Source organism: Phoca vitulina, unplaced genomic scaffold (assembly GCF_004348235.1).
Source record: "Phoca vitulina isolate PV1807 unplaced genomic scaffold, GSC_HSeal_1.0 scaffold12, whole genome shotgun sequence".
Taxonomy (NCBI): Eukaryota; Metazoa; Chordata; class Mammalia; order Carnivora; family Phocidae; genus Phoca; species Phoca vitulina.
In genome coordinates, this window is record NW_022589715.1 from 648,970 (window position 1) to 675,480 (window position 26,511).

Consider the following 26,511-nt stretch of genomic DNA (forward strand, 5'->3'; position numbering starts at 1 on the left):
ATCCACTTAGAGTGTCTTGCCCATAGGCGTTCATCAACAAATATTACTCCTTTTTATCGGAAATTCTCATATTTGTCAAAGGCATCCTATGTGGGAGTAAATATCTTTGGTATATAATACATCACTCTATCTGTTAAGTAATTATTCTGGTAAATTTTAAAGGGGGGGGAAGAGGTTGCTTTAATTAAAATTTAAATGGGTTTCCAATTGATTTTATTTGTACAAGTTTGTAAGGATAAAATATCTGCAACACGTCAGAGATACCTTCCTTGATTAACCAAAGTAAAGTGATCCGTCCCTTCCTATTAGTTGCCAGTGTACCTAATGCTTATTTTTTCACTTCTCACATTGTAGTCCAGTTATGGTATAAACTTTCTTAATGAAATTCCACCTAACCAACTTGCCAAATTAAACATAATTCTTCAATTCTTCTATAAACACCTTGACTTGTATATGTATATTTCTTTTCTCAATAATTAAATTGTAAACCTATTAAAAGTTTTGTTTCCAAATTTATGCTGCTTGTATTACTATTATATGATTAAATATTATACAAACTAGATGTTTATATGATAAATAGTAGAATACTTTTTTTAAAAGACCCCATAATAAAGGAATTGGCTAAAACAGTTAATTAGGTTTACATTGAGAAACTATAAAAGATTTCAGAGAGAGAGAGAGATCCCCAGTAGAATGCCCTTCCAGCTGGGTAGAGCAAGTCGACCCTGACTTGTTTAAAAAACATACATACCTTGATCCTCTGCTGGAAATCTTTGATACTTTGATGTGGATTTTTCTCTATTTCATTCTTGTTGTCTAGTTGCTGGCTTAACTGCCAACTTCAGTCATAGTTCAGCATATCTAGGGTTGACATGAATCCCCAAAATAATCTGTTGGCTAAGGCTTGGTTGAAGAGTATAAACTCAATAAATTAAATAATTGGAAAATTGCAAGGGAGATGAAATATTGTGTATGAATTGTTAGGTGCAGAAGTTATTTTTATCAATGTATTTATATGAAACTCATTAATGTTTCCATTATAAGCACTTACATATGATGGAGTTCGTGCTAATTATATATGAAACTCGTGGCGTAGCAGTAAAATACCTTCTGTTTATTAATGGACAAATATTCTTCATGATATGTGCTCACTTAAGATGTCTTTTCATTGGGGCTCCTGGGTAGCTCAGTTGGTTAAGTGCCTGCCTTCAGCTCAGGTCATGATCCCAGGGTCCTGGCCCCGCATTGGGCTCCCAGCTCAGCGGGAAGCCTGCTTCTCCCTCTCCCTCCCTGCTTGTGTGTGCGTGCGCTTGTGCGTGCTCTCTCTCTCTATCAAATAAGTAAAATCTTAAAAAAAAAAAATGTTCTTTCAGTAATTTCATTTGCAAGTATCTTAATTGCAGAGCCATGTTTTATTTTTATTTTTATTTATTTTTAAGATTTTACTTATTTATTTGAGAGAGTGAGCGAGAGAGAGAGTACATGAGCAGGGGCAGAGGGAGAGGAAAAGGGAGAAGCAGACTCCCCTGCTGAACAGGGAGCCCCATGTGGGGCTTGATCCCAGGACCCTGGGATTATGACCCGAGCCAAAGGCAGATGAGCCACCCAGGTGCCCCTTGTTTTTAAATATGTAATAACAAAGAATAGTTTTTGGTTTATTTTTTCAGTTATGTTCTAGAATTTAAGAATATTCTGGGTAAAAAAAAAAGTCTTTCTCTCTTACTTTACCCAATGTTTATTTCAGCCTTTTTTTAAAACTGTATTTTGTTCAAGTATAATTTCTACAACTTGATCACGTAGAGGAGGAAATACAGTTTTGTTTAGTTAGGAAGGATTTTGTAAAAGTCAAATTATCAGATCAGTACTAAAAAATTGAACTATCTTTTAAATAAATTAGTTTACCAATCATGTATTTGTTATGTGATTATCTTTTAAGATATGCACATTAACCACATTACTTTGTAGGCTTATTAATTGTAAATAATTAGGGGTTAAATTTTAGTATTCAAATACTTGAAAGGATTTATAATTTACAGAGAAATAATTTGAGGATCTCTGATTGCTTTGTTTCCATATGATATTTCCATGAAATACAGAATGATTTTATGTTTCAAGTTAGGCAAAGTAAGTGGATAAATTCCTTAATTGAAAATTAAATATTTGAATACTGAATTTATTTAGTTTTCACATTAGTTTTGAGTTCACTTAAATTCTGTAAACAATATTTTATTAGATTGAGTTGAGATTTTTACACTTCACATGAGCTTCTATTTTGTTTTTGTTTTTTATTACTGAAATTCAGTAGAGAAAGTCAACACATGAAGATGATTCATCAGGAAAAAACAGGATGCTTTTTTCATGTAGTGTTTATATTCTATGTACTCTTACAATTACAGTTGCATACCAAAAAATCATTATAAAGCAGGCATTTCTCTTGGGATATTAAATATAAATCCAAAAGAAGATGGCATTTTGAAAATATTCAGTGTCTATTAATGCTGACTAAATATTTTCCTGTACATTTTGGTAATCTTATTTCTCATACTAACTAAATTTCCCTAGCCTATATTAGGTAGATTGTTAGTTGGCTTAAAGGAAACATATATTTAAATATAATTTAATTGTAAATAATACATATTCAATATGTGCATTTAGAATAATGTCTGTGGCATTTTGGCTTTTGCGTCTTGTTTGTTTTTGTTTTTGTTTTTAAAGATTTTATTTATTTTTTTGACAGAGAGAGACACAGCGAGAGAGGGAACACAAGCAGGGGGAGTGGGAGAGCGAGAGAGAAGCAGGCTTCCCGCCGAGCAGGGAGCCCGATGCGGGGCTCGGTCCCAGGACACCGGGATCATGATCCAAGCCGAAGGCAGACGCTTAACGACTGAGCCACCCAGGCGCCCCTTGTTTTGTTTTTTTAAAGATTTTATTTTTAAGTAGTCTCTACACCCAGTTTGGGGCTCGAATTCATCAAGAGTCGCATGCTCCACCAACTGAGCCAGCCAGGCATCCCTTGTGTCTTGTTTATATTACCAAATCTTGTATGTTTTCTGGCAGTAAATCTTTGTTATCCATCTTTATTGCTGCACTTAGAGCAAGGCACTTACCCTGGAATGTGTGTCATAATCTTCAGGAAATGTACTTTTTAAAGGATGTGCTTAGAAATCATTCTCATGAGAGCTGAATTTTGTCCTGAATGCAGCTCCATGAAAAAGACCATCAGAGTGTGGTATAGACATAAAAACAATTAGCAAGAGATGAAGTGCTGTCCCAATAATGCCTAATATGGCCAAGATAGACTCTTCTTTTTCTTCTTTTCTTGCTTCTTAACATCTTCTGCTATAGTAATGACAGAAGTACCCATTTTCTTGGTCTAGAAAAAAAAGAAAATTGTGAAACAAATCTCTAGGAAAGGTACCTTTGAACATGTAGAGAAATAGTAAATTTATTATATTTGTTTCAGTATGCATTTCTATTTTAGTCTGTTAACATGATGGAAAATGATAGAAAATGAGTTATTTTAGTAGAACTTCAAATCTTTTATCATTTCAGCAGTTCAACAGAATAATAGAAAATTAATGAAAAGGCAAACATTAGCTTCTACCATTTATATATTATTCTTTTTTTTTTTTAAGGTTTTATTTATTTATTTGACAGAGAGACAAGAGAGGGAACACAAGCAGGGGAGTAGGAGAGGGAGAAGCAGGCTTCCCGCAGAGCAGAGTGCCTGACCTGAGTCGAAGGCAGATGCTTAACCGACTGAGCCACCCAGGCACCCCATTTATATATTATTCTATATTTAGTAGCTATAAATTTATTTTCAAGTTTTTTATGTATATATAAGCTGACATATTTAATGCGAATTGCTGTCACTTTGTCTGATATGAATGATAATCATCACATTTTAGCCTAAATAATGAAGTTACTAAATGTCAGGGTTTTAAAATAATTAAGAGATGGGTTCCTTACCCTACATTGCATCAGGAATAAAGTGTTATCAGATATCCTGCTTAGTCTACAATAGTGATGAATGGATCTTTTTGTGGAGAGCTTCTGTTTGTACTCAGAGAAAAAGAAGTGAAGAAAACTTGGACAGGCTTCATATTGAAGGTGGCAAATGTTTTCAATTCATCCAGAGGGATTGGTTTTCTCCATTAGTAATCCATGGTATATTTCACTGTAACTATTCCATATACATCGATAGCTTCTGCCAGTAATAAGCCAAATGGTAAATGTGTTCCATTTTTGTCTTAGAATTATTTTTATACATGCTGAATGGTGCTTCATGAAAAAAATGCTAACGTTTATCATTATTTCTTATGAATTTTCTGTCTGATGAATCTTAAAACTCTTCTGTTTCTTTTGAGTTATTTGAATATCCTTTTCTCTGTTGAAATAATCATTTCAAATACAGAAAAAGAATTTTATTCTGTATCTAGTACTGTTACTAATTTTTTCTTAAGATTTTATTTATTTATTTGAGGGAGAGAGAGCCAGCATGAGGGGCAGAGGGAGAGCAAGAAGCAGACTTCCCACTGAGCAGGAAGCCCCATGCGGGGCTCGATCCCAGGACCCTGGGATCATGACCTGAGCCGAAGGCAGACGCTTAACCGACTGAACCACCCAGGTGCCGCTAGTTGCTACTTTTAAATTAGTAATTTTCTCTTCTGGGAATAATTATAGTATTATCACACATCTGTATCCTTAGTTGTTGAAAATTCCAAGGTATTTTTCAGGTATTGCATAATTCAGCAACCAGGGAACATTGGAGCATCAGGATGGTAGTGACTTTGCTTGCATAGTAGTAAGCAGTAACACTGAACATGCACTTGGTACTTCCTGAATAAAGAAGGAGCTGTAAGCTACCCTTGCAGATATAGCATTGCATAACAGTGTTGTGCCCCCTTGCTCTTTCTTTGTCAGCTGGTCAGATTTAATCCTGTAATAACAGTGAAGTGTGCATGTAGACAGAAGCAAAGTATAAAGACACCTAAGGGTTTTCTGATACAGCTCTTCAGGGCAAAAAGAGGATTAGAAAATTCAAGATTGAAACAGTTGCTCTGTTTTGTATTTTAACAGGCAGGTTTTCTTTGTTTGTTGCATTTATTGACTCCTTTTGTTCACTGAACACCCAGCCATGTTAGTTTAAAAGTACATAACTAAAAAAGAGAACATAAATTAGCTTCTCCTTAGTTTTCCAAATTCTCTCTGGCTATATTCAGAAATAAATCTTTTTAAAAAAATAAAACACAGGGATGCCTGGGTGGCTCAGTCGGTTAAGCATCTGCCTTCCACTCAGGTCATGATCCCAGAGTCCTGGGATCGAGCCCCGCATCGGGCTCCTTGCTCCGTGGGGAACCTGCTTCTCCCTCTGCCTGCCGCTCCCCCTGCTTGTGCGCACGCTCTCTCTCTCTGACAAATAAATAAATAAAATCTTTTAAAAAAATAAAAATAAAAAATACTGCAAAATTAGATTGGTAACCAGGTTCCAGGTTCTAGACATAAGTGTTGCTTCACAGACGTGTTAATATCTCTTAGAATTTGACTTTAAAAAGAACGCACTTGTTTATGCAACTAGTTGTTATCAGGAAAAATGCATACATGACATAACCTTGACATTTTAAGTGCAAAATGCATAAGAAATGATACAGTAATGAAGTAATGAATTTATTTAAAGTTCTTTGTAAATCAGACCCGGAGTTTTATGTCTCACACTGTTCGGGCTATTCTCAATCTCATTGTCCATTGTTTATTGCCCTGTCTCCGTAGCTTTTGCTTCCATTCCTTTTATGAAGAGAATATATTTTAGTTTCATAATTTAAGATTCCCAGTTGGCCCTTCCTACTACTAACTTAATTGAATGAAATAAATGCCATTTGAATAAAAGGAAATAACCATGTTTCATTCACTTAAAAGAGTTTATTTTCTCTATGCCCATTTATTTTTATATTTAAAAAAATTTCAACTGTCAATCATACAGTGCTTGCAAACTTGTCATATCTTTTCCCCCAACTCCTCTTTATTAAGTTTTAGCTTGCCAGGCTGTCCTCAGCATTATTTTTATAATGGACAGATAGTTCTCATTTTGTGCTTTTTCTTGTTGTTCTTTTTTTTTTTTTCATATATACAGATTTAAATTTTTCCTGTTGTTCTTGATAACTTATAACCATTTAATTACTTTTTGAAAATCAGTGTGTCTTGGATTAGTTATATTCTTGTATAATTTTATCTAAAATACTATAATTGAATGTAGTTTAGTTATTTAATATACTTTATTTTTTTAAAGCAGTTGTAGGTTTACAGAGTTCCCACATACTCCCTCTCTCTTCTACTCCTAGTATCCCGTTACTTGTATCTTGCATTAGTGTTACAATTGATGAAATAATAGTGATACATTATTTTTAACTAAAGACAGTAGTTTACATATAGTTTCACTCTGTTTTGTACAGTTCTGTGGGTTTTGACAAATGCATAGTGTCATGCATTCCACCATTATAGTATCACACAAAATAGATTCACTGCCCTAAGAAACTCCCTGTGCTCTGCCTATTCATCCAACCTCCCTCTCACCCTCCTGAAACCTCTAGTAACCACTGATCTTTTTACAGGCTCCAGTTTTTCCTTTTCCAGAATGTCATGTAGTTGGAATCATACAGTATATAACCTTTTCAAATTGGCTTCTTTCACTAAGTAGTTTTTTCACTAAGCAGTATGTATTTGAGGTTCCTCCATGTCATTTTATGGCTTGATAGCTTGGATATTCAACAGTTTACTTACATATTCACCTTTTGAAGGGCATCTTGGTTGTTTCTGGGTTTTGGCAGTTACGAATAAAACTGCTGTAAACCTTCACGCACGGATTTTTTTTTTTTTTAAAGATTTTATTTATTTGAGAGAGAGAGAATGAGATAGAGCATGAGAGGGGGGAGGGTCAGAGGGAGAAGCAGACTCCCCGCCGAGCAGGGAGCCTGATGCGGGACTTGATCCAGGGACTCCAGGATCACGACCTCAGCCGAAGGCAGTTGCTTAACCAACTGAGCTACCCAGGCGCCCATGCACAGATTTTTGTTACAATTTTTGTTCCATTGATCTATTTGTCTATTCTTTTGCCAATACTACATTATCTTGATATGGTAACTTCATAGTAAGTCTTAAATTCTGGTTGTAGCAGTCCTTTGACTTTTTATTGTCTTGGCTATTCTGAGTATTTTGCCTCTCTGTGTAAATTTTAGAATCAGTTGGTTGATATCCACAAAATAACTTACTGGGGTTTTTATTGGGATGATTTCTGCTTTGTTCTGTTTCTCTTTGTATGTTACAGGAAGCAGGTTGGGAAAAATAAAACAGGGGCGCCTGGGTGGTTCAGTTGGTTAAGCGACTGCCTTCGGCTCAGGTCATGATCCTGGAGTCTTGGGATCGAGGTCCGCATCGGGCTCCCTGCTTAGCAGGGAGTCTGCTTCTCCTTCTGACCCTCACCCTTCTCCTTCTCTCTCTCTGTCATTCTCTCTCTCTCAAAAATAAATTTTAAAAAATTAAAAAAAAAAAAAAACATTGTGCAGTACTTCATTAAATGAGTTTATAAAGTAGTACAAATGGAAATTTTGGGATAACTGGCTACATTTATATCAATATAAATTCTAATGTTTCAGGTATTTAAATGTAGAAATGGAAGCTATTCATACTTTTAATGGAAGAGGGAGGGTTTTTCTGAAGCGTCATTCTTTTGCTGATCCCAAGTTGAAAGAGGCTGTATAAGTTGTCTTCCTGCGATAGCCAGCCAGTTGAACTCCCTAGATAAAATTATTATTACTAATTTCTTACATGTTTATAGAGATCCTGTGTGTATACATAATATATGTAACAAGTAAATATGACTACATCTCCTTATCTTTTTTATTGTTGTTTCATGTTATATTTTACCCAAATGGCCGTATACCATACAAGTACATTTCTATTCCTTCCTTCTTGCTCCCGCCCTCCCCACCCCCTTACATGCTCTGGAATTTGCTCCAGTGCATCATAAAGCTCATCTTCATTTTTATGAGCACACAACTGATATTTAGTAATTAAGTCATCTCCATACTGATAAGCACAAATTGATTGCTGTTCTAAAGAATGCTGTGGTGACTAATTTTGGTGACCTTGATAATTTTATCTTTAGGATTAATTTTTAGAGTTACTAGAACTGGTGATTGAAATTGTGTGTCAGTTTGTTATTTTGCCAGATTTTAACTTGTCCTCTATAGATGTTAGTCAGTAATGTTTGATACCTTCATAAAAGTTTGGTACCAATTTCCTTCCTTCCTTTTATCTATCCATCCATGCATACAAACATACATAAATTTTACACATACATGCACATTTCTGTACCAATTGTGAGACATATGTTGCAGACATTATAGCTTTGTTTACCCCTAAGAGTTTTAGAATTTATTTCCTGAAAGACAAAGGCAATCTACTACATAACCACATTACAGTAATCAGAATATAGAAAATTAACATTGATCTAACACAGCCATCTAATCATCTAATTCACAGATATCATTCATATTTCATCTGTTTTCTCAATCATGTCCTCTATAGCAAAGAAAAAATTGCTTTTTGTCTAACATTTAATCTAGGATCACGTGTTACATATGTTCCTCTTTCATTTCCTTTAATCTGGAACATTTCTCAGACTTCTTGCCTTTTCTATGACAATTTAATAAAATCTTTTATCATAGAAAAGTTTGAAATCTGTAAAACTAGTGATTGTAGCATAATGAACCTCCATGAGCTCCATCACTCAGCTTCATCAGTGATTAACACTTGGCTATGCTTTCTATTTATATCTTTATTCTTTCCAAACACACACATATATACACATAGTAGGTTATTTTAAGGCAAATCTAAGACATCATTTTGTGCATGCCATGAGTAACTTAAGCAATGCCTAAAAACACAAAGGAGAAAGTAAAAATAGATTACCTCATGTACCACCCTCCAGAAATAACAAACAGTAGCATTTATTTGTTTTTTTAAATTTTTAAATTTTTTTTAAAGATTTCATTTATTTATTTGACAGAGACAGACACAGGGAGAGAGGGAATACAAGTGGGGGAGTGGGAGAGGGAGAAGCAGGCTTCCCGCTGAGCAGGGAGCCCGATGTGCGCCTCAGGGCTTCATCCCAGGACCCTGGGATCATGACCTGGGCGAAGGCAGACGCTTAACGACGGAGCCACCTAGGCGCCCCCAAATAGTAGCATCTAATAATTGTATGTGTATAGCTAGAAGTATGAACAGGTATCTGGATTGGTGATAGAAGATAAAAGTATGGAGATATTTGGAACTTAAACAGCTTAGCCATTTCTACCAAAATGGAGAGAAGACACAAGGCTAGTGTTGGGACATCAGAGTTTATTAGCTAAGCCCTTACTGCTTTTATGTGGGCTGGAACGAATAGACATTTTATGTAGAAATGTTTTTGCCAGTCACAGCTATTGAGCCAAACAGGCTTTGCATGATTTATGAAGTACTTTTGTTTTGTTCTTACCAGAGGATTTCTGTCTTTAGGGATTTCATTAGTCAAAGTATCATTGTAGATTTTTGTTTGTTTCTTTTTCTTGTTACTTTGTCCTGCCAAGCAGTTTGAAAAGGCAAGCATTTTGTCAGTTAATATCTGTTAAGAGTTTACTTACTTTTTAGATGCATTAATTGTAAAATTTGTAATCTATGGCATTAAAATTCAGCTGTAACTGTTTTGATTCTCTAGGGTGTTTACATTTCCATATACATATTAAAGTCATCTTGTTAGTTTCTACCCCCAACAAAAAAGCCTATTGGCAAATTGGGAATTTGATTGTAATTATATTCAATCTTTACATCAGTTGGAGAAAACTGACTTCTTAACAATATTGAGTCTTCTGATCTATGAACATTGTATATCTTTCTGTTACTAGATTTCCTTTAATGCCTCTCAGTACCATTTTTGTACCCTTGAATTTATGTCAGATTTATCCTAATTCCACGTTTTATGGATTGGTAAATGGTACTGTTTTGTTTAAAATTTCATTTTCCTACTGTTCATATATAAAAATACAGTTGATTTTTGTTTATTTACCTGATATCCCCCTACATTGTGAAACTCATGTATTAGCTCCACTAGATTCCTTAGGATATCTGTATGGGTAATCATGCCATGTACACTAGAGAGAGTTTTATTTCTTTCTTTCCAATTTGTATGCCTTTTCTTATCTTGTACTGTCTACATACTATAGAAATTGTCACTGGTAGAAAAGTGTTCATTCTTTCACCATTAGATGTGATGATTGAGTAGGGATATTTTAGAAGCTCTTTATCAGGTTGGGTGGTTTTCTTCTATTCCTAGTTTGGTTAGAGTTTTATCATAAATGAGTTTTGAGTTTTGTTAAATGCTTTATTTAGATCTGCTAAGCTGCTCATAATGGCTTTTCTTTTTTTGTCTGTTAATATGGTGCATTACCTTGACTTTTCAAATGTTAAGTAAACCATGCATTCCTGGAAAGAAAATCCCACTTGGTTGTGATTTATTATCTGCCCCCCCCCCAGCCCCCCCCCCCGTGCTTGTGAGAGGTATTGATTCATAGTTTCTTTTTTCTTGTGATGTATTTGTCTCAAATTGGTATCTGGTTAATTTTATCCTCAAAAATGAGTTGTTTCCACTTCCTTTATTTTCTGAAGGAGATCATATAAGATTAATAATATATGGTTTTTTTCTAAGTGTTTGATAAAATTTACCTGTAAAGCCATCTGGAGCTTTTTAATGAGAAGGTTTCTAATTAATTCAGTTTCTTTAACTGATAAGGGGCTGTTCAGATTTTCTATTTCTTTTTAAAGAACTGATTTGGTGGTGATGGTTTTCTCTTCTATTTTTCTGCTTTCTACAGCGAGAGCATAGGAGTGGTTGCATGAAGCTGGCAATAGGAGGAAAGAGGCATAAGGAGAAATGTTTGGGATGATGGAAATATTCTTTATCTTCATTTGGGCAGTGATTACACAGGAATGTTTATTGTCAGAAGTCATTAAAGGCACATTTGAAATCAGTTCATTTTATTGATTGTAATTTATGCCTTAATAGATTCTAAAACTTATAAATAATTCATCTGGAAATGATTTCATGATTTTCCTTGTGTTACTTACAGAGTTTTTTTGTAACAAAGTGACAGTTAGAAAATCCTGACACTTGGAGCCCCTGGCTGGCTCAGTCGGTGGAGTGCGCAACTCTTGGTGTCAGGGTTGTGAGTTCAAGCTCCACATTGGGTGTAGTTTACTTAAAAATAAAATCTAAAAAAGAAAAAAGAAGAAAAAGAAAACCCTGAGAATTAAAATAAAGAGCTCAGTTTTTCATTTTACCATGTGAATGCAGTAGAAAGCTAAATTTGAGACCGTGTTTAAAAATATGTTGAAAAAAAATTTTAAGGTTATGAATAATACAGTATTAAAGCTTAAAGGCAACTAGCATTTTTTAGTGTGCTTTAAAGAAACTATTATGATGAATTTTAGGCCATATTAAACTTTTCCCCATGCATAAAGTACTTTTTTTCTCTGTGTTAGTAAATCATGCTAGTGCTTTTCTCTGAAATTGTGACCGTTGAGTGGCATTATATTTTAGTGCTTAAGGGTCTAGACTTCAGAGCTGGATCACCTGCTTGTGCATCCTGTCCTCTCCACTTCACTGATTATGCAGCCTTGAGCAAGTTCTTCATCCTTTCTGTGCTTCACTTTACTCATGTGGAAAATGAAGATAATATTTACCTCATGCAATTGTCAGAATTGAGTAAATTAATATATGTCAAATGCTTAGAACAGTTCCTGCCAGGCTCCCAGTGTTATCAGCTATTACTGTTATCATAATCACTCTTTATCTTTGAGACAGTAGTGTTCTGTTTAGAAGTGCCCGGTTTTCTTTGTTTTTAAAGCATCATGATTATTCCCTTAATGTATAAATTTATTTTTTGTAAAGCAGAAGCAGCAGGAAAATGGTATTAGACTAGAAGTCCTGACTTTTCAGTTCTTATCTAAGTCATTTTTTGGGTGCTTAGGAAACAAATTTTAGTGCTTTGGTGTTAGTTACCTATAATAAAAGGCATTATTAAAAGTTTTATAGTAATACCAATTAAGTACCACTAATTACTAGTCCTAATTAATATCACATTTAGATTTATATCTAAATTTATATAAATTTTACGTGAAGCCACCTTTAGAGGGAGATTACTTCTAGAGTTAGTTTCTGGTTTCAGTGATTTATTGATAATGTAATCAGAATCATTTCCTGTATTATTTAGTTGTCTTTCAATTTTAGAAAGGAAAATGACTACACTGCTTGTAATTGCTGTTATCCTTTGGGGATTAGTAGTCAGTGTACTGTGATTTATACCTTTATTCTTTTTTTTTTTAAGATTTTATTTATTTATTTGACAGAGACACAGCGAGAGAGGGAACACAAGCAGGAGGAGTGGGAGAGGGAGAAACAGGCCTTCCGCCAAGCAGGAGGCAGCCGCTCAACAACTGAGTCACCCAGGCGCCCCTGTACCTTTATTCTTAAAAATTGATTAGTGAGAAGCTAATGTTACGCCATTTGGATATGTGTTTTTTCATTTTCTTTAAAATTTCCTTTGTCAAATTATTTCTTCATATTCTTTGGGTCAAATTATTTATATGTCAGAACATCTTAGGTTTAATTTAACAGGGTTATTGTCTTTTAATAAAAACACAATGTTGCGGGCGCCTGGGTGGCTCAGTTGGTTAAGCGACTGCCTTCGGCTCAGGTCATGATCCTGGAGTCCCGGGATCGAGTCCCGCATCGGGCTCCCTGCTCAGCAGGGAGTCTGCTTCTCCCTCTCCCCGCTCTTGTGCTCTCTCTCTCTCTCAAATAAATAAATAAAATCTTAAAAAAAAACAAAAAAACAAAAAAAAACCCACAATGTTGCCTCGGGGCACCCTGGTGGCTCAGTCGGTTAAACATCTGCCTTCGGCTCAGGTTGTGATCCCAGGGTCCTGGGATGGAGCCCCACATCAGGCTCTCTGCTCAGGGGGGAGCCTGCTTCTCTCTCTCCCTCTGCAGCTCCCTCTGCTGTTCCCTTGCTTGTGTGCTCTCTCTCTGTGTCAAATAAATAAAATCTTTAAAAAAAACCATACACACACACAGTGTTGCCTCAATTATTTTGTTTCTGAGGACAAAATTGGTTTTTATTTTTAATCTTATTGATTATCCTGGCAAAATGTCTTGTTATGAAACCCCTAGTAAGACAGTTTTTGTGTATATATAATAAGCTCCTGTCACTTTAATGTTTGGAGTCACTTTAATATGATGTGGTTTAGCATATAATTTATTTTACTGCTTCTCTAATGTGAGATTATATGTTATTAATTACTTATATTATAAAAAGGCATGCTTTGTTGTATTAGGCTTAATTTTTCGAACAGTAGAATCTTGCAGAGCAGTGGAAGGTGGATTATATGGAAGTAATAATGTAATATGGAGCATAAATTGCATTCATAGAATTCTATTCAAAAGAATGTTGGGAAAAACACCAAATCCTGAGGAAAGTCTATAAGTATACATTACTTAATAACATTGGGAGACAGGGGACCTGGGAGGCGCTCAGTCAGTTAAGCGTCCAACTCTTGATTTCAGCTCAGGTCATGATCTCAGGGTTGCGCTGGGCATGGAGCCTGCTTAAGAGTCTCTCTCTCTCCTGCCCTCCGCCTCTAAAAAATAATAAAACAACATTAGAAAACAAAGATTTTATTTATTCATTTGAGAGAGCGAGCAAGCGAGCATGAGCAGGGAAGGGGAGGCCAGGGGAAAAACAGACTTCCAGCTAAGTGGGGAGCCGGATGTGGGGCTTGATCCCAGGACTCCGGGATCATGACCTGACCCAAAGGCAGACACTTAACTGACTGAGTCACCCAGGAGCCCTTCAAATAAATAAATCTTAAAAAAAAAAAAAGTTCAAACTGACATATAAAAAGTAATTCACCCTAATGTTGCCCCCCCAACCTTAGTCCTTCTCTCTACATGAAAATGCCATTACTAGTTTATGATTAATATTCTCAGTATTCTATATCTAACTATACAAGTATATCCAATACATGTATATATCACTGGTTTTGAAATAAACCTGAAGCAAAGTATTCATGCTGTTTTGAATATAGTCTAGAGATTGTTTCTTTAACTCTGTGTGATACCTACAACTCCCAGAGAAAGACCCATCTCTCTGGGTAGAGTCCATATACCCACTTATTTTTCATGGTTTGTATATGTAAACAGAATGTAAGGAATTTGGCTTTTGAAGATGGCATTATCCTGGAGAACTTTTGGTATGATGGAAACATTCTGTATCTGTGCTGTCCAGAATGGACTCGTGACTGTTGACCCCCTGAAATGTGGCTAGTACAATCAAGGAACAGAATTTTTAATTCTTTTATATTTTAATTAAATTTAAATAGCTGTGTGACCAGTGATTACTATATTGGACAACTCAGGAGGCATCATGGTGTAACAAAAAAGCTCTAGAGTTAGATATACCTCAGTGTCAGTGTTGGTCTTGCTATATTCTATTTAGCTGCTTGTACAATTTACTAAATCTTAGTTTCTCATACACACAGTGGGGCCATAATTCCTTCTCCACGGAGTTACACACACACAGAAATAAAAATTGTCTAGAAAAAGGATTAGACGTATATATACCAAAGTGATGTGCCTGGTGAAGGAGTCGAGTAGGAAAGAAATGGTCAAAATAGACTGTAGCCTTGGGGCGCCTGGCTGGCTTAGTTGGTAGAATATGCAACTCTTGATCTCTGGGCTGTGAGTTCGAGCCCCACGTTGTGTGTATAGCTTACTTTTTTAAAAAATTAAAATTTAAAAGTAGACTTTTATTTATCAGGGATGTTTTATGATTTGTCAAGATAATCAGTGTAAGATGTTACTCATGTATATAACAATGTTTAGAAATTCATTTTTTCCTCTAAGTATTCCTACGTAGGTCCCCAGTCATAAAAAATATATTTGAGTCTCTTTACATAAATGTCATCTTTATGTATTATTTTGCAAACTATTTCACTCAAGATATAGGTGTAGGAGATCTACTATATTCTTTTTAAATGCTACATAGGATAGAATCATTTGAATGTTATTGTGTATTTAACCCTTTAATTTATTGCCCTTCGGGTGCTTCCAACTTCCAGTATTAAAAACAGTACTTTTTTTTATTTTATCTTTTTTTAAGTAGGCTCCATGCCCAACATGGGGCTTGAACTCCGACCCTGAGATTGAATCACATGCTCAAAAATAAAAATCTTTTCAAAAAAAAAGAGTCGCATGCTGTATCAACTGAGCCAGCCAGGTGCCCCTAAAAACAGTATTATATTGTGTTTTATAGGTGTATAGTAACAAGTGATATTGCTCAGTCATAGAATATGGGCATTAAATAATGCCACATTGGTTATCAAGTTTCATATCTACCTGTTTATATGTGGCTTTCTCATATCCTCACAAGTATTAATGTCAGGTTTTATGCCTGTTGATTAGTAACTTTGGGGTTTAACTTGTATTTTCTTGAAAAGTGGAGTGTACTATGTTATACTATAAAATTATAGTAAGTGGGAATATTAGGTCATGGGTTGGAAAAGAGGCCTTAAACATAACCGTATGACAATTTTATATATGATTAAGATGGAGGGTAAAATTTCAAATACAGCAAAATTGAGCAGTCATACTTTCCTACCCCTGTCCTCTGTATCACTGTTGGAAGGTGTGAAATGAACCCCTACTCCTCCGTTACTGTTTGTCAGACTATCACAACTAATTTTAGTAAGTTTTAATCAGTTGCCACATAGAGTTCAAGAATGCTGTGCCTCATCCCCCCATACTCTAATCCCAGCATAGGTCTGTGGGCAGTGAAGCAGTTCCTGCCTCCAGTAGGTACTCCCCCAATTCTCCTTCCCCTTTTCAATCTTTTGTGTAGCAGTCAGAGTACCTATTAGCATCTGAAAAAAATTTTTACTCATTTGTCCTTCTCTTTTCTTCACTGCTGTATTCTCATCCTGTCCAGCAGCATGTTTTCAGTAAATATTTATGGAATAACTTTATTCAATAACTGGTATTAGAAAAAAGTTGTTAGGGGCACCTGGCTGGCTCAGTCGATAGAGCATGTGATTCTTGATCTCAGAGTCATGAGTTCAAGCCCCATGCTGGGCTTAGAGCTAAAACAAAAGAAAGAAAAAAGTTGTTAGCTCTTTATCTTACATGATTCACAAAAGTAAATTTCAGTTGTAAAAAAACCCACAAAACCTTGAACAAAACAACTTACAAAAGCCTTAGAAGTAGTATATGTTCTTAAAGTAGGGAATTCATTCTCAGATGCATGTAGTTCTAAGAAAACATTTCATTTGAACTAATAATTTAGTATAATTAACTTTTTTCTAGCAAGTTGATCTATTGAATTATATACCTTTGATAAACGGTGATCATATTTTATTTTACCTAAGCTACCATGGTTCTGTCATTTCAATTTAATTTTGAAAATAAAATTCCACTTCATTACTCATGAATTTTCCCCATAAGTTATGTGGGCTATTTAGTCATTTTTATGTGTAAAATAACTAGTTAATTAAGTTTCTTCCTCTCCCCAACTATTTGCCTTATTCATTTTTGTCCCCTTGAAGTGCCTATTATACATTGAACAGTGGTGCTTCATAAACATCTGCATTAGTTTATTTACCAAGTAATCAGTTAATCTTTTTTTTTTAAGATTTTTTTTTTTTTTATTCGACAGAGAGAGACACAGCGAGAGAGGGAACACAATCAGGGGGAGTGGGAGAGGGAGCAGCAGGCCTCCCGCGGAGCAAGGAGCCCGATGCGGGGCTCGATCCCAGGACCCTGGGATCATGACCTGAGCCGAAGGCAGACGCTTAGCTGAGCCACCCAGGCAACCCTAATAATCAGTTAATCTTGAGATCTGAGTAGAGGGGTGCCTGGGTGGCTCAGTCATTTGAGCATCTGACTCTTGGTTTCAGCTGGGGACATGATCTCTGGGATTGAGACCCATGTCGGGCTCTCACTCAGTGGGGAGTTTGCTTGAGGATTCTCTCACTCTCCCCCTGCTCACTCATTCATTCTCTCTTTTTCTCTCAAATAAATAAATCTTAAAAAAAGATCTGAGTAGAAACAGGGCACCTGGGTGGCTCACTCAGTTAAGTGTCTGACTTGATTTCGGGTCAGATCATGATCTCAGGGTTGTGAGATCGAGCCGCATGTCAGGCTCCACATTCAATGGGGCGTCTGTTCGAGATTCTCCCTCTGCCCCTTCCCCCTGCTTGCACGTGCACGCTCTCTCTCAAAATAAAATAAATCTTTAATAGAAAAAGATCTGAGTAGAAGTTACGTAGTTGTGGACTGACTTTTATATTGCACATGTTCTCATTTTATGCTTTCCCTTCTTACAGTTCTTGACATGGCAAGACATGTGCCACTCTATCGAGCTCTGCTGGAATTGCTCCGGGCCATTGCTTCCTGTACATCCATGGTGCCCCTACTGTTGCCTCTTTCTACAGAGAATGGTGAAGAGGAAGAAGAACAGTCAGAATGTCAAACTTCTGTTGGTACATTATTAGCCAAAATGAAGACCTGTGTTGATACCTACACCAACCGTTTAAGGTAGTATACTTGGTTCATTTCTCTTCATTGTGCATCTAACTGTATTTTTTAAATAGCTTTGTGGGTTTTTTTAAATGACATATGTTAATTAAACACACATGCATACAAGCAAGACCTAAAACTACAAAGAAAAAGTATCCACCATATCCTACACTCAGAAACATTTATTCACATTGACTTACCAGACTTCTCCTTGTGTAGTCTTAAGCTATAGATATGGAGTTTATCTTAAATTCTGTCCTATTGTACCTGTTAAACAGATGGATGCTAGTTTTAGTCAGTATTGGGTCCAAAGACACCTTTTAGTGCTAATAAATACATATTGGCAGACATTGTTCTTAATACTTCCAATTACTCATTGTATGTAGATGCTGTTAGTGGACATTTGGGTTATTTTCAGTTTATAACCTCATTCATACATCTTATGAGACTTGTAGAAATCACACAGTAGATTCATAGAAATAGAATTGTTGGGTTTATGGATTACTTCTGTTTTATTGTGATACATGCTATTACACATGCTGTAATCCTTTTCAGAAGTGAGAGGATTCAATATTTATTTGTTGTAGTTATAACAAAGTATTTATCTTCTTGGTAAATTTAAGTGTTTAATTAATTTTTGGCTTAAGTTTATACCTCATTAGATCCAGATGTTAACAAAAACTCTTTAAGAAACGTAGTAAACCTTTTTCTTTCTCTTAGCAGAATCTGTTCAGTGGTTGTCTGTTTTATGTAAATTCTGATTTTTAAGGCATTTATACTGCCAGTGGAAATTTATTCTTTCATCAGTGGTCTTTTGAGTCAATTAATGTTCTTTACCATCTTTACAATATATTTTTTCTACCTATTCTCACTTATTTTTTTAAGATACTAAAATTTGAGAAAGAGTATACATCAAATGATGGCAGAGAATTGGTCACTGAATAATTTTTTTCAGGGAGGCATCAGCTGCTGCGATAATCCTGACTCTCTTAGTTTATTGCTCACTATCACTTTAAAAGCCGGTGGCTCACTGCCAGGCAGTTAAGAATTATAAATTGGATAAGAGATTAAAGAAGAGCCAGTTGGTAGAAACATAAAAAGCTGTAGGTTCACACTACTCTTTTACCAGGGAAGGAAAATGTAAAGGTATTTAATTTTTGATGGTTAGATTGTTTATGTTGTAGAGAAGAGAACATTATGTATGGTCCCATCCTTCATTGTGGCAAAAATCTAACTGGTAATATAGGCAGCCGGCATACCTAATAATACTGTCCTATCAAAATTGAACTGAAGGTCTAATTTTCTAATTGAGCTAATGTCTCATTGAGGAACGTCTAATTGAACATCCCATCTCTACCCTGGCCATCTCTGTTCCTTATTGTACAATAAACATATAGTTCTTGACAAAGCAATTAATATAAAATATACAGTGCTTTGAAATTCCCTTGTATATTTTTAGGGGAATCTTGCCCTGTGTTTCTGTACCTCATCTTTCTGTGTTTTGAGGTGGATTGTACTAGTTGCAATATAACAAAATTGAAACTTTTTGAAACCTTGAGTGTTTTTTCCCCAGGAGTAATTTTATTTCTTAGATGAAAAAATTGTGTGAAGATTTGGAATGTAATCGTAATTACCACTTTCATTAAAAATAATATCACAAATTTATGGTGGTATAAATGTGAAAATAAGACCATTAAAATAAGAACTGTTTATATTACATATTTCCTTAAGCTATAATTTCTATTGGATCCTACAAAAATGGATTTATAGTGCGTTGAATTCTAAGGTAATTATGGAGGATGCTTATTGCAGCATATGGAATTTGTATACTTAAAGCACCTTTTTTTGTTGCTTTTCTTAAGTTAATATATTTCCTGTTTCTATAACATACATAGTATAATTTTTTAAAAGTAAATTTGAGGGGTGCCTGGGTGGCTCAGTCGTTAAGCATCTGCCTTCGGCTCAGGTCATGATCCCTGGGTCCTGGGATCGAGCCCCGCATCAGGCTCCCTGCTTGGCGGGAAGCCTGCTTCTCCCTCTCCCACTCCCCCTGCTTGTGTTCCTGCTCTCGCCTCTCTGTCAAGTAAATAAATAAAATCTTTTAAAAAAATAAAATAAAAGTAAGCTTGACTTATGTATAAAATATGTTGATGATTCACTATAAAAATATAATTTCAGTTAGAGGATAACTGAATTTCATTTTGGAGCTTTTTGTCTTTCTACTTTTTCTACTGGAAAAAAATTATTCTTCAAATTCTTCCTTCTTCAATAAGAAAAACGGCACTTCACACCTCTAAATTCTGTACCAATGAAACATACATGTAAAGATCATGATGACTGTTCAGAGTTCATTTTATTTATATTACTTTATCTTGATGGGTGACTCTGTACAGTAACTGTTTTTAATATCTGTTGTGATGAAGAAACAATGCTAGTGAGTTTTACATTAGGATTTGATGAATATTCTCCTTAGTTAGGGTTGTTCATGATATCTATTATATTTTACAGCATCTGTTAGAAAAAAACCAGCAGGGGCGCCTGGGTGGCTCAGTCGTTAAGCGTCTGCCTTCAGCTCAGATCATGATCACAGGGTCCTGGGATCAAGCCCCGCATTGGGCTCTCTGCTCAGCAGGAAGCCTGCTTCTCCCACTCCCACTCCCCCTGCTTGTGTTCCCTCTCTCGCTGTCTCTCTTCTCTGTCAAATAAATAAATAAAATATTTAAAAAAAAAAAAAAGAAAAGAAAAAAACCAGCGAAGACATACATGTTATAATATCCCTACTTGCCTTTTCAGGTTTGGTACATTGAGAATTCATTTTCTACTTCACACAGAGAGGGGATAAAATCTATTCTCTTCCAACCTGTCAGGACTTAAGATGTATTTCTTTTCATATTTTCATTATAATAGAACTCTAATAAAGTGAGCAACATAGTCCAGTTTCCTTATAGATTTTATACCCACAGAAATCAGCTAAGCTCAATTTTAACACCGTTTGAAAGTATAAAACTTCCTATCCCCCCACCTGCCTATCCCAGCCCAACGTATTTTTTTAAAAAAACCCAGGATACTCTTGAGAAGATAATGGTCAAGGCAAATATGTTTTGTTCATTGATCACTTTTAGGATCTGTTCTGTTGCATTATCAGGGTTTGGAGATGTGGCTTTAAAGATAACACATAGGTGTATCTCAGCTCAGAAAATTTTTACATTATTTTTGTCTCTGCTCTCAGTAAGAAATGTAAGGGTGAATAAAGTACCGCTTTTTAGTATAGTTTTTTTTTTTTAAGTAAAGTAAGAGCAAGTACTTGTTTACTAATTATGTTTTTATACTTTATTGCCTCTCTTTTTCTCCTCTTGTTAACTTCTCATTTGCTACTTTTGTTTTAAAGCAAGCATACACAAAGGGCATGCAATTTTTTTCCCTTCAAATGAAATTTTTTCAATATGTTTAACCATTTCATTATCTTAAATAAAAAATAGATTTGCTGTGTACTCTGCAAAAAAGGTCTCTAGATTATGATTGTGGTTACATATAATGATTTTCATTAAAATTATTTCTTCTGTGTATATTACATTTTTTATCTTCCTTTTATGGATGAGAAAAATGAGAGTGTTTTGTCCCAGTACTAAAAAGAAGTTTACTCTCAAGCTGGGAATAACCTGATTGAGATTATTCTTTCCCAACTGATTTTGATCTCAAAATTCAAAGAGTGAAGGAGATTTTATGAGTGAGTTGACTCTCTCCCAACCATGCTGGAAACCTTCTATAAGAGGAAACAGAATAGATACTCTTAAGAAACTGAAAAGGCAGATCATTTACCTGGCTATTACCTAATTTGTATGTTAGAAATTTGTGATTATATTTAGATAGGGGAGAGCTGGCCTGGTCACAAGAGCATGCCTGATTTAAACATTTAACAGGTGTTTATTGAACGTTCATGGGAGCATAGCAAGAAAATTGGGTCCTTTTTCTAAAGGACTGACAGATAAATGGGGTTAACAATAACTTGACAGTTTTAATTACACAGTCCATGACATATTAGAAGTATAAGACATTACTGAAGAATCAAACCTGATTTGGAGACCTATGGAATAAGTAGGAATTAGCTAAATGAAGTGGGGCAGTGGGCTGGTATGCCAAACTGAGAATAAGTATCACATATTCAGGGAAACCTAAAGAAATTTTGTATGACTGGATATAGTATATGGGTGGGAGATGAGGCTAGAGAGGAAAGCAGGAGCTCAAAGGTGAAAAGGGGTGTATTTACAGTTACTTGCTCTTAAGTGTGGTGTTGAGCTACTGAAAGGATTTCAGAGATCTAATCAGATTTTCATTACCCAACTTTCTATATACCCGAAGGCTCGAACAAGAATGACTGCTTAGAGGAAGAACTAGAGTTGTTGCCACGGTGGCACAACACCATGGGAATGCCTTTGATGCCTAGTAGTTCTGTAATTCCTGAGTTTTTGCTATTGTGTGTATGAGATGTAATTATAGATGCATGTATATATCAATGCAAACACATGTATCTGAAAAGTAGCTTCTGAATTTTAATTTTTGAAATAATAGACTCTAAAGCATGTGTCACATTTCCTTCAATTATAATTATACCTTAACAAAATGATTACCTCTTATGGATGAGGCTAGTTTGATGACTGGTGTAGGACTCTGATGGGGTTGATATTTGCTGGAAACCAGAACACTACTTAGGGAGTGAATGTAGTACTTCTAATTTATTATATTCCTCTTTTCTGGCTTAAAGTTGACCATTCCTTAGGTATTTGTTAAATATTTACTGTACAAATTGCATTGAGAGCCTCCTAAAGATGATTACTATTTTAAGTCTTTTATTCATGATTCTTTATATTTACTATCCACCACCGTTTCTAACCCTTCCTTTCAAGATTCACAATGTATAACTGCATAGAGCTAATTTAAATCTAATGGGTAACGTAGATGAACTGATTAATATTGCTGTGGACTCATTATTAGTAAGCATTTAGGTTAAGATAAATCAGGAATAACATTCCTTTTAGAAGCACAAAAGAATAGGCAAAAGTGTATCACTTCAGAATAGAGAATTTTATATTCAACGTTTTCCAACTTTTGTCTGAAATAGACAAGATTAAAGGTAATTAGTCATCAGGATTTTTTCAGGAATGAATTTTTTAAAATATGGATGACATGTTTTATACATTAGTTATATATCAATTTGAAAGCAACTGTGCCTATGAGGTTAAATGTAATTTTCTACTTAGGCCATTTTCTTCCATGATCTATCACTTAAAACCTAAACAGTATTGGAGCATTTCAGGATGCTTTCTTCAGGAAATTTTGTACTTTCTTGTTCATTTGAAATTTTTTATAATAGTTTAAACAAAAATGGGGAAATGGTTAATTAAACTATAAATATTGGTTCTATTTAACTTGCTTCAATAATATAGTTTATTACTTTATTTCAGAGACATTGTTCAGAAGCCACCTTAGTAATCACTTAAGTAGAAAGAACAGTGGACTTCCAAAATGATAAAAAGCTGCATTTCCTTTGCTTGTCCCCGGCCATCCTAGGCACCTGTAAAGAACAAAGAGTTGAATATTTATGCACACAGGACTTACACTCTAAGTGGAATTAACTCCCTTGGTGATGGTTACAAAGTTTCCTAACCATAAACACTCTCTCTTTCCCTTGCCCTCAGTGTACCAGTATTAACCCTTTCTTTCTTGCCTAATGCAGAAAAAATTTACTGGCTTCCTGTTTATTTTACCCACAAAGTCTTAATTTCTGGCTTTTTTCTTCAGTTTTATACTTTAATGATTTTTGTGTCTAATACTTTTTAATTTTAGGCCTACAAGCAGTGGAAAGAGATAGTTCCGCAGGGACCAAAAGAGAGAGCTAGAGAGATGGTGACAAAGCGCATTGAGAACGAGAGTGGGGATCAAATAGAATCCAAAGAGGCATACAAGGTGTCAGCAGAGTTACCCACAGGCCAGAGAGAGCCTGTGATTAGATGGTCATTGATGCATAAGTCCAGAGTTACTGCCACTTAATTTTGTACCAATTACAAGGGGTCAAAATCTGGCGAAAATGAATTTTCATAAGTGTCAGATCGATGACTTAGGCAGGCAGAACACCAGAGTATTTCTTGCATTCCTTTTGTTCTGCCAGTTTGAAATAATTTGGTTAGTATAGTATTTGTGTTTTGGCCTCTGTGCTTTTATTGATTTCCTTTCTTTTTTCTTGAGAATTATAAAAACTGATTTAAATTGTGGGGTAAGTTATGATAAATATATAGTAACAGAGTTATATAAAAAATATACGGAAGTAATATTATAACCTTAACTTCTATGTAGTACATACAGTTTCAAAAGTTCTTATATATTATTAGTTTTCCCTGATCGGTGCTGTAGGCAAGAAAATATTTATTATTGTCGTTTGACAGAGAATGAAACTACTGCTTAAGACTTTAACATTAAAAACTTACCAATAGGTTATAAATCTGGCATATAGCTCCCCAGTCTCCTGATGCCTGTGATCTTCATGATTAAAAACAAAAATTTTTATGAAGAAAGACAAGTCAGTTGACCGTTATTCCAGATACACCATTGCTACCTCTGATCAGAATAGTTCATTAATCACTTAGGCTTTATGTGTGTAGAATGGCTAGACTTGAGGCTTAACTGGTTCTTGAAAAACACGTTGATCAAATGCCAAAATACAACTTATTCTATTATTTAAGTGATTAACAAAAAAACTCATAAAAAATTATAAATTGACTTTATACTTCTATCTCCGAAGCATCATATAACAATATGAAATGATTATTCTTTATCAGATTACATTATATGAGCTTTATGTTTCAGGACAGTGTCCACTGTCTTTATCTCAAACAGTATTTCAAGCACTCTGCATTGTTGTGGAATTTGAAGTGTCTTGCTGAGTAAGATTTAGTTTGTAACGAATCCTTCTGGGCACATCACAATAAGTAACCTGTCCCATATTATCTATAGGTGTTAGAGCTGTAAGGGGACTCTGTGGGGTTCAGGTAGCTTGGATCCTTCTTTTTTATAAATAAGGAAAACAAGGTCCATAAATACTGTGATTTGTTCTAGGTCCTCTGATGCCTGCATTCTATTTGATACCCTCTCTCGTTCTCAATGCGCTTTGTCACCATCTCATATTTCTTTAAGTATGCATAGCATTTGAGTTGTGCCTAAGCAGTAATTACTACATTACTGAAGTAAACCTCAGCCTCACTGTTTTTTGGCAGGAAACAACTTTATATAATTATCACTTACTTGAAGAGTGGGTCAGCTTTACCCATTTGATGTTTTGCTTGCTCAAAAGAATTAATAAAAAGCACTCCTGAAAATTTCTTGGTTATTGATGTGAAGATACGACCCCTTCAGCTTTTACATACCAGTACTGGTGAAATTCAGTTTCTGCTGGCTATTCCAACCTGTGTTAGATCAACACAAAGTTAGAGTATAGCCATAGTAGTTTGGTTTCCCTTTTGAATAAGTATGACCATTCATAGCTTCCTTGGAGCAGGAACAAAGGCAGTTATTTTATCTTTAATCTTCTATATGGACTTTTGCTGCTGGATTCCAGTAGGCAAATAATCCTATGTAGTATACTTAGTATTTGATACTTCACCAAAAATTTGAAAGAGGGACTTGCTATCAATCAAGTAATCTGAATTGCTAACAAGGATGCGACCCAAATGCCTCTGTGCTGAGTTTAAGGTGCTCTGGACATTGCACTCCTCTTGAACAGCATGGAAGCAGCCATCCTCTATTGTCGGTTCCCTTAGCTATCTCAAAGCGTCTTCCTGGTGCAGAGAAGTTCATCATATTCAAAAGTAACTGAAATCTCTTGTAGAAATATCCACTTCCTTTTTATCTAACTAAGCACTAAGATTTAGTTGACCTCCTGCTAAAAAGGCGTATTTTCTGTCAGACTCTCTTACTGTAACTGCTTTAAGCTAGTTCCTCTAGGGCTTCAGTCAGTTAATAAAGAATTTCAGTTCTAGCCTCCTACTTTTGTTTCTGTTGGAAAAACATTTCCTAGTTTCTCCTCTTTTTTCCTCTACCTCTAACACCTACAGAATGAAAGAGGCCTGGTTTCATAGCCAGGAATCATTTGTTGTAACCATACATATATATATATATTTTTTAAGTTTCTTTTTTTGATGACCTTGAACAGGTTTAGTCGTTCATCAGCCTTTTACTCGGTGATGGAGACAGCAGTGCCAACATTTATTTTACTATCTTTTATTTGCCTCAGTTGGATTGTCTCTTGGTGAAGCATATTATTTGTGGCTACTCCATTCCACAGTAGCACACAGTACCTTCATTTTGTCCTGTGATGTTTAGTCTGACTTAAAAATTACATTTTTATCTAATCTAGAAATCAAGACTTATTTTTAAAGGCTTTTCATACCTCTGTTTTGAATATTTCCTTCTCTTATAGTGCTCATTTATGCTTCCCAAGACAAGGAAGATTTTATTTTCAATTTTAAATCAAATTGAAAACTAAAACTGGTACTTCCATTTGGAAAGAATTTAAATAAAAACAAAAGGGAATCAATTAAAAACTAAGCTTTAAACTAACAGTGGAAAGCATTCATCTTAAAGAGGTCTTTGCTCCATTTACTGGTGCATTTCAAGAATTATTTTCATGTTTTCTGGAGATAATTAGAAGCAGATAGTTCTCCACAGTAATATTTTTAAAAATCTTTTTGCTTACTTTTAATCTTAATTTGTTTGGGACTTTAATCCCTGGCAAAGTGGGGTATTATATGATGCATTGGTTTACAGAAAAATGTAGAAGTTTCATTTGCTTATAGTTTTAG

At 35.2% G+C, this 26,511-nt stretch overlaps 1 protein-coding gene across 8 annotated transcripts in view; it reads left to right on the forward strand.

Annotated features, from left to right (window-relative positions):
• Positions 1–26,511, forward strand: part of BIRC6 (baculoviral IAP repeat containing 6) — a 226,517-nt gene that overhangs the window by 171,651 nt on the left and 28,355 nt on the right. For all 8 annotated transcript variants that reach the window (XR_004300267.1, XM_032410257.1, XM_032410255.1 and 5 more), the window contains one exon: positions 17,467–17,677. Coding sequence is in view for 7 of the 8 variants with exons in the window: in XM_032410257.1 (XP_032266148.1) it covers positions 17,467–17,677 (211 nt within the window). In the remaining variant the exon portion in view is untranslated. The remainder of the gene's footprint in view (positions 1–17,466; positions 17,678–26,511) is intronic.